Source organism: Drosophila nasuta, chromosome 2L (genome assembly GCF_023558535.2).
Source record: "Drosophila nasuta strain 15112-1781.00 chromosome 2L, ASM2355853v1, whole genome shotgun sequence".
NCBI lineage: Eukaryota > Metazoa > Arthropoda > Insecta > Diptera > Drosophilidae > Drosophila > Drosophila nasuta.
In genome coordinates this window covers 24958643-24967383 of record NC_083455.1, presented here as the reverse complement: position 1 = coordinate 24967383, position 8741 = coordinate 24958643, and the positions used below count along the sequence as shown (strand labels likewise).

Here is an 8741-nt window from a genome sequence, read left to right as displayed (position 1 = left end):
TTATACTGCACATTTGGCTGCCCATAACACAGACACAGAAGAGATATAGGAAGTTAAACCAAAAAGGAATTTTCAATTACGTTGTAGCCAGAACAAAATGTTCAAATTAGTTATTAAACAAAAGTTTGTGTAGGATAGTCGCAAGCAAGCAAGAAATTCCTTAGGCAACAGGAAACTGGCCAAAGTGAAGTCTTAATTAAATATGCAATTGCCAAAATGAGCTTGGACAGGAAAATGTCAGAGCAAAGCACTAAAGATGGCTAATCATAAGCAGCAAGAGCAGCAGACACACAGTTCCGGATCTTGGCTTTTACTTGCAACGTACAAATTTTAATAGACATCAACATAAAGTACCGATTTGTATAGTTGTACAATGTTCTGTACAAATGCTAATTAAATCTTCATCTCTCTCTCTTTCTCTCTCAAGCTTGGGATGCCCTGTCCACTGTGGAACGTTTGCCCTGCGTATCAATGGTGGCAGTTGACTCGGCTTCCGATACCGAGTGATTTATCGATGTCATCGTATCACGTGGATCATACATTTGGGCCGTCAACTTCTGATAGCAACGATGTTCGGGCTGAAACCCGGGCTCAATCTCAACCGGTGGCGGTATATAATCCACACTCACTCTTTTCGTATGCTCCGATGTTGAAGTCAACTCGGTGTGAGTGCTGCCACTAGCACTTGCCTCACTGGGCATCGAACACTCTTCGAGTGAACAGCTTTCGCCTTTTAGCTCAAAGGATTCATCGTTAATCGTTGGTTCAACGCTGCTCTTGTCCCCAAACTCTTCGGCAATCAGACGACGCGCCAACGGCACCGACAAATATTCCTTGTAGTGCAACTTGCGACGTCGCTCGAACTCCAAACGTCGCACTTTCTCATCGAGGGACTCGGGGAAATCTTCGTCATCGGAAGAATCATCCGAATCGTCATCAATGCCAAACGATGGCGTCTCCGATTGTGCAGCAAAGCGCAACTTCTCCATCAATGTTTCGGTATCCAAATCGTGTGGCAAATCACTTTCAAACACAAACGGTGTCTTCGGCTCATCGATGACCATATGGCCGTAGTCCTTGTTGGCCGGATGGAAGGTGGCCAACACGTTCAGCTCATCGAACTTGGCCGTCTTCAGCATATTGCTGGGCACTCCCTTTACTTTCATTATGCCCTTCACTTCGTTGGGATCCATTCTATATTCTTTGTTCTAACCACGCGAAAATCTAATGCAGAGTTAGGGAATTGTTTGACTTATTTTATTTTGTTCTGTGCGTTACAATTTTTAAAACACTTTCCGATCATCAGCTGAATTGAGTCTATTTAAATTGCCTCGCTCTTCATAGCCATCCAACGACAGCTGAGTCAATGGTTACTTTACCTTAGGAAATATTTATCAATTGATGTCAAAATGTTTTTTAAATAATCAAAATACAATCGAGTGTGCTCTTCTGAGAGATTTATTTTAAAATATACCAATTTATTATACTAAAAAATACTGAAAATGCATAAAAGATTATACATATTCAAAATATACCAAATCAATATACTGAAAAATACTAAATAACAAAGGCTGAATTTAGTATATTGATCTAATTTATTCGAAATATACTAAATCAGTATTCCAAAAATATGCCTAATAGCGAAGGCTATATTTAGTATATTAATTTGACTTATTTGATGTATTCAAAATATACTAAATTCCAAATTAAAATTCGGAAAAATACTAAATACAAAGGCTGTATTTAGTATTTTGATTTGTTATATTCGAATTATACCAAATAAATATTCAAAAAATATACATAATACCGAAGGCTATATTTAGTATATTAATTTGACATATTTGACGTATTCAAAATATACCATAGAGGATAAATAGGTCTAGGATCTTGATTATGATTAAGAATATATATTTATATGGTCGAAGATGCCTTTTTCTACCTTTTATAATAACTTTCTAGGTAAATTATATTATATTATGTTTATATTCAACACTCCATTAATTAATAAATTTAAGAAGCCGAATTGCCAGAAATGTATTTCTTAATTAAAGATTTTTAAGGCTATAATCATCTAAATAAAAATATATCCGAAATTAAATTGCAATGCGTTTTCTCATTCAACATAAAAATTAACTTTTGCTAAGCAAATTTGAAATTTGTAAAATAAATATATCCATCAAAGCTGAATCGGCGTTTTATTGTAATTTTAGTACTCCAACTTAAGTGTCATTTAAATAATCTTTATCAATTTATTAGCTGCCTCATTGTGAAGCTAATCAAAGAGCGTGGCGAAAGCGAAACATTTGGAGAGCAGAACGAGGAGGAGAAGGAGTAAAACAGTTGAAGTAAGACAAGCAGCTAATTAAGATGCCACTTTATGACTGTGTAGATAAAAAGCCAAAACCAGATTTGTAGCACAATTGTAGCACTGCCACAAAGTGCTCTTCCGGGAGACTACTTCAGAAATTTCGAGGACTTTTATCGCTCTATTTGGTGAGCAGAGCGAGAAAAGGAGTGAGTCGAGAGAAGGAGGAGTGAGGAATGAGCAATGAGGAATGAGAAATAGGTAGCTAGACAAATCCTTGTTGTGCGCTGTGCTGTGCTTGACATCAACAGCGAGTCAATGGCTGCTGCAATGGCTGCTATCAAACCACAAAGTAAACTCATTTTGACGTGTTCATCAGCGGCAGTTGGTGCAGCAAATGCAACGCTGCAATATTGACCCGAGTTTTGTGTTATTGATGTAAACATATTCATCACAACATGCCACAGCAATGTGGCAGTTGCCGCTTTCAAAACACACTCGAGTGCTCACATATATATTTAGCGCTGCAGAACGCAGAATGTGTCTGGCACAGTTGAGGGAATCGAGTTGAGTTGAGTTGAGTTGAGTTGTATTGCGAATTGATTGCAGCACATTATTTCACAATTTTGCTAGCAAATAAACAAGACTGCGTTGCCGAGGCCGGAACTCAGGCACTCTCTCTGTGCATATTACGAGCTTTGCTTATCAGCTCAGCCAATGCGACAAGCTCAACAACGATGATGACGATGATGACGATGATGATGGGGATGAAGCTGTGCAGCACTTTGATTGCTTGCTTTATGCAGAGAGTACAGAAATGCAGCATGCAGAGAAAGCATCCCAAAATGCAGCTTTGCATCCTGCAGGCTAACAGTTTTGTTCGATTTACGAAATTGCAGTTTGCCCGATTGCATTTCTTATGTACAGAAGGCTAGACGATCGACTAGCCTAGTCAAAAAAAAGGGGGCGCAGCATCAATTGCAACAATGTGCACTCCACGTGCATAAGTAACAGCTTTTCATCGTAGCCAAGCTCGATGTAGTTGCGCATCCGTTCAGGAACTGTTTGCCACACACACTCACATATTCACGCAACTTTATGGCAATCATAAATTTCACTTGATTTTGGCTTTTCCGCAATTTTTACGCAACACAATGCTGCATCCGTTGCAAGTATCCGCAAGATGTTCGCTATCTTTTCAACCCTGTTTCCCTTCCTCCCTCCCACAACGACGAGTCGACGTTATTGATATTAGCTGTTGAGGCTTTAGGGCGTGTCCGGCTTTTGTGTGTTGCCCGGCTGCAATTTCATTGCAATCAACCTGCCACTATCCAACAATCTTCTCTCGCTATCGCTCTCTGTGTTCTCTGTGTGCTCACTGAGTCTTCGCGTGTCTCTCGTTATGCATATTTATTAAAAACTGTCTGCTGCGATTAAAAGCCAATCAGGCCAATTGCAAATTCCTTTTATTGGGCGCCAGCTTTATAAATATTTAAAATTTAATTTCGCTACCACAGCGCGTATACTTGATGCCGTCTCTCTTTCTGTGTGTATGTGGGTGTTTCGTATACATTTTTCTGCAGCTAGATTAAAATATGTGACTGTGTGTGTGGATGTGTTGTGGATGCGCATTTCTGCAACAGTAGCAGCAATAACAACATCTGTATCACATGTGTGTGAGTTGTGGCCAAGCTCAGAGCAGTTTCTCTCCTCCGCCTCCGTTTGTCTTTCAGGTGGCTCTCGTCCTCGGCTTTGGCTTCGCAGTGCAATCGAAGCGTAAAACGTTGCCTCGGCTAAAGGCAAACACACACACACACACACGTTGAGCGCAAATGTAGCGCGTTTCCTTTTTGGCTTTTACACTCTGTACGCTCTCCTGCAAACCGGGACAAGGACCACTACAAGCCCAACAAAACTCCACCCGAAAAAATCCCATTCCCAACTTTCCCTCTTTCCTGTATGTGTGTGTGGGCGTGTGTGTGTGGCACTGTGGCAGTTAGCTAGCGCTTGACAGCTTGGCAAACAGTTAAATAGAGTTGGCAGCACTCCCGCTTTGTGGTTGGGTGACTGTTATCCCTTCATGACAACCTGATGCACACACACACACACACATAGGACTTATAGTCAAAGTTGAGGATTTTAGCTTTATCGCAATGTTTGCAACTCGATGACAAAAACAAGCAACTTCATCGCACAGCACAAAACAGCAACATGACTTGCTTCATCTTCTCTCTATCTCTCCCACTTATACGATCTTGATAATAAGAGTATTTGGAAATCTGTTTGCGAGTGAAAAGCTAGCAGAAAAGCATCGCTCGCTGCTTGACTCTATAAATATGCCAAAAAATAATTCTATTTTGTCAGTTTTAATAAGGTTGTTGTGGTTATTACTTGCGGCTAAATAGAAATTTAATTAAAAGTGTGTAAACATCAGTTTAGTTTAATCATTAAAATGTCATTAGACCAACAAAATTGTTTAAATCCGTCATCGTAAACAAACAGAAAAAACTATTTAAGCTGACAAAGAAATTTGAATTGTTGTTTCATATAAATTTTCACATTAAAATAATTTTAATTTTTTATTGATCAGCAGCAATAATGAAACTAATAATTAAGAGAAATGTCGATTAAGCCCAACTTTAGAATTTTGTTAATTTTCATTACAACTTTTTCGTACAATTTAGGTTTGCAATTTAGGATGCAAAAGCAAGCATTATTGTTAAAAAAAATACCAAATATATCAAATAATACCAAAATCAATATTTCGTATATAGGCATACTAAAACTATCACAGAATACAAAATCTACTCCATTAGATAGTTTAAAACCAACAATTTGAAAAGATGTAAATAAAACTTTTGGTATATTTCAGTATTTTTGTGGTATATTATCTCGAAGTCGTGAACGCGAGATACTCGCTTCCCATTCTCAATGAAACCAAAAAATCGATATTTAAAATATACCACAAAAATATTAAAATATATTAAAGATTATATTTGGTATATAGACATAGGACTACATTCAAAATATTAAATATTATAAAGTACTAAAATATACCAGATTATCAGCCAATTCGTATAGGTAGCGGCTATAATTATTTTTTCCTAAAAGCAAATTCTATTTACCATATTCTAGTAACTTAGAACTTAAACATATAAACATATATAAATAAATATTCTTGGTTGAAAATATTTGCTCTCTTCTGAATAAAACACTTTTTCTATTCTTACATGATGTTCATTTATTTTTTCTACCAATAAATAAATTTACGTCTCAAATCGTCGTTTTACATTCAGTTCATTCATTCAATGCTAAACCAGTTGCATGCCTCTCACAGTAAGCCATTAGCAAGAAGGGCCACAGCTACTGCAACAGCCACCGCAGGGTCCACAACAAGGACCACCGCAGCAGCCGAAGCAAGGTCCCGTTGCACCACACGGTCCACAGACATTAGGACCGTAGCAGCCCCCGCCACCACAGCAAGGTCCACATGGTCCACAGCAGCCACCGCAAGGTCCACAGCACATGATTGACACACTAGAATGCTCTACTCAAGGAACTATTTTATATTTTATGAAGAGATATTTTGCTATTTTCTTACCCGAAACTCAAACACAATTTGAGACTACAAAAATAAATTTAGATGTTACTAGTTGGGGTACAAAAGTAAGAATAAAATGTTTAGGGAGAGGCCAAAGGCTAAGCTGACATGATTTGAAGAGTTTTTCTTGGCTGTGTTGATGTTCTAGTTTTTAATATAAGCTTTGGAAAATCAGCTAATTTTTCGATATTCACTTTTTCTAAGCTGACTTGATTTTTTACTTTCCAATATAATCTTTGAAGATTCATTTGAAAATATCTTATGTTTGTATTTCAGGCAGACTTTATATTTTACTATTCAATATAATCTTTTAACATATGTATATTTGCAACTTTTTAAGTTCTGAAGGTTGACTTTTTAAGACTGAATTGATATTTAAACTTTTAATATAATTTTGTAAAATATAAATAAAATTCCCTAAGTTTGCAGCATGATTTATTTTATACTAAGATGATATTTTACATTCCAAAATATTCTTAAGTATTCGATATTCACTTTTACTAGGCTGACTTGATATTTTATATTCCAATATAATCTTTGAAGATTCATCTTAAATTTGTATTCTAGGCAGACTTTATATTTTACTATTCAATATATTCTTTTAACAAATATTTGAAAATTCCTTAAGTTCTGAAGGTTGACTTTTTAAGACTGATTTTTTATTTAACTTTTAATATAATTTTGTAAAGTATTAAACAAAATTCCTTAAGTTTATGTTAGATTTATGTTAGATAAGATGATATTTTATATTCTAAAATATTCTTCCAAAATATATTCGATTTTTTTGAAGACCAAGATGATATTTTACATTTGAAAATATTCTTCCAAAATATATATGAAAATCCCCTAAAGATCGCCGATAATTTCTCACCAACAATTTGATTTATTGGTCACCATTCGCTTTAGTTCTTCGCTGGCACGCAGCTGCACGTATTTGTGCATTTTGTATGCATTTAATTGGTGGCATAATTTGGAGTCCTATTGCAAATTCATGGCACACAATGGAGTGCTAATGAATATGAATAACAAGCCAAGTCATATGAGGCCAACACACACACACACACACACACACACACATACAGACAGACGACGAACATTCGCGACTGACAACAAACAAACAAATAAACAAAAACTTAAGACAGAGCTAGAAAGAGAGAAAGAGAGAGAGAGAGAGAGAGAGAAAGAGCAACCGGATGCGGACAAACTACTTACTTACTTACGAGTACTTACCCACTTATGTGGGACAGCAGCAGCATGAGGAAGAGGAAGAAGATGAGGAGGAGAGTTTGAGACTGAGAATGACAACAAACTTATGCGGCAAGTTTGGCCATTTGTTGTTGTTATTGTCTGCACTCTGCAACAGTCTTTTCACATAATGTCACTCGTTGTTAAAGTTGCCTCCTCTGTTCTCTATTGTCCCCCTCTCTGCCTCTCTCTCTCTCTCTCTCTCTGTGTAGTGCCCTCGAAGCCAAAGCAAACTTCACAGTGCAAAACTCACATAAATTACGCGCGCGGCAGCAAAAGTCACAAAATGTCAAATGCAGCAAACACAAAAACTAAAACTCAAATTGCAGCGAATGAAGACAACGCCAAAGCAACAAAAAAAAAATGTATATATACCAAAACAAAAAAATGGTATTTCAAGGAAAAAATTATGCCAGCCGGCGGCTGACTCATCGCTTAACGTCGCTGGCTTCAGCTTCCCAGGTTCACAATCACACACATTCACATTCTCAGCTCGGCAAAATGCGACCAATTTGTAGTCATCGCTGCAATATAAATGCCACGCCCCCCCGCGCCCATCAATTGTCTGTGTGGCCGTGGGAGTTCTCTTCTACCTTGTTTTTTTTTTGCTGGTCGCTTTGTGGCCAACTCTCTGTGGTCGATATGCGCGTGTTGGCCTTCAAAACTGACAGCCAAGCGACAGCAGCTCTAGGCTCACAAATAAACGCAAAAAGATAAAAAAAAAATAGTGCAGGCAATAGTAGTAAAGTTAACAATGATTTATGGCAACCCGCCGTCGCACAGGATGTGGCAATAGAAAGTTTCCACAAGGTGCTGCAAGAACGGCAATTAAATTATTGAATAACCGAATCGGCACAAGAACTGAGCACAGAGTAAGAATGTGAATGCAGGAAACAGAGTGCAGAACATCAAGTAATTCCTATAAAAATATTATTGCTGAATTGGTTTTAGAGATAAACAAATGTGCCACCGTATATTTAAATAATAAAGAAAGAAATTGGAATTTTAGATAACAAGTGTGGCCGAATATTTAAAAAATAATGGAATAATTAGGAATTCAATGAACTCTAGTGATTCAGATTCAAAATGAAACAAATTTGTAAACTCGTTTCATAAGTTAGAGGTTTAAATTTAAAGTTATTAAGTTTTTTCTTTTGTAAGAATCATTTCGATTGAAAAATTATGATTAAAAAAACTATATTAACGTGCATTTATATAATAATGCAATAATTAAATATTTCATAAAATCTCTCAGTGATTTATATCAATCCAAAAACATAACAAAAATGGATTTGTTTCGAAAATAAAAGTTTATAGTTTAAGTTGGTTAACATTTTTGTAGGAATTTCTTTAATTACTACTTGAAACTAAAACAATTAAAAAAGCTACAGTTGAGAGTCCATTAAAAAAACAATGTGGTATTATTTCCAAAATATACCAAATTAATATACCGTAAAATATTGAATTATTCAAAAGGCCAAGCTTATGGTATATTTATATAATGTTATTCAAAAATACCATAGGTTGCAAAATATACCATAGAGTTTAAAATATACCATCGAAAGCAAAAATTTACCAAATAGTGCAAAA

General features: G+C 36.4%; 1 protein-coding gene and 1 long non-coding RNA gene across 2 annotated transcripts; both read right to left on the bottom strand.

The window, feature by feature from the left end:
• Window positions 1-282: 282 nt before the first annotated feature.
• LOC132791327 (protein phosphatase inhibitor 2-like) lies at window positions 283-1328 on the bottom strand. The gene has a single exon (XM_060800199.1). It carries the CDS (start codon window positions 1191-1193, stop codon window positions 423-425), a length of 771 nt encoding a protein of 256 aa, XP_060656182.1. The 5' UTR covers window positions 1194-1328; the 3' UTR covers window positions 283-422.
• Window positions 1329-5520: 4192 nt separating this feature from the next.
• Window positions 5521-6209, bottom strand: LOC132794962 (uncharacterized). Its single transcript, XR_009633396.1, has 2 exons — window positions 5907-6209; window positions 5521-5852 (listed from the first exon to the last, which is right to left on the bottom strand). It is a non-coding gene; the product is annotated as an uncharacterized LOC132794962 (long non-coding RNA).
• Between the last annotated feature and the right edge of the window lie 2532 nt (window positions 6210-8741).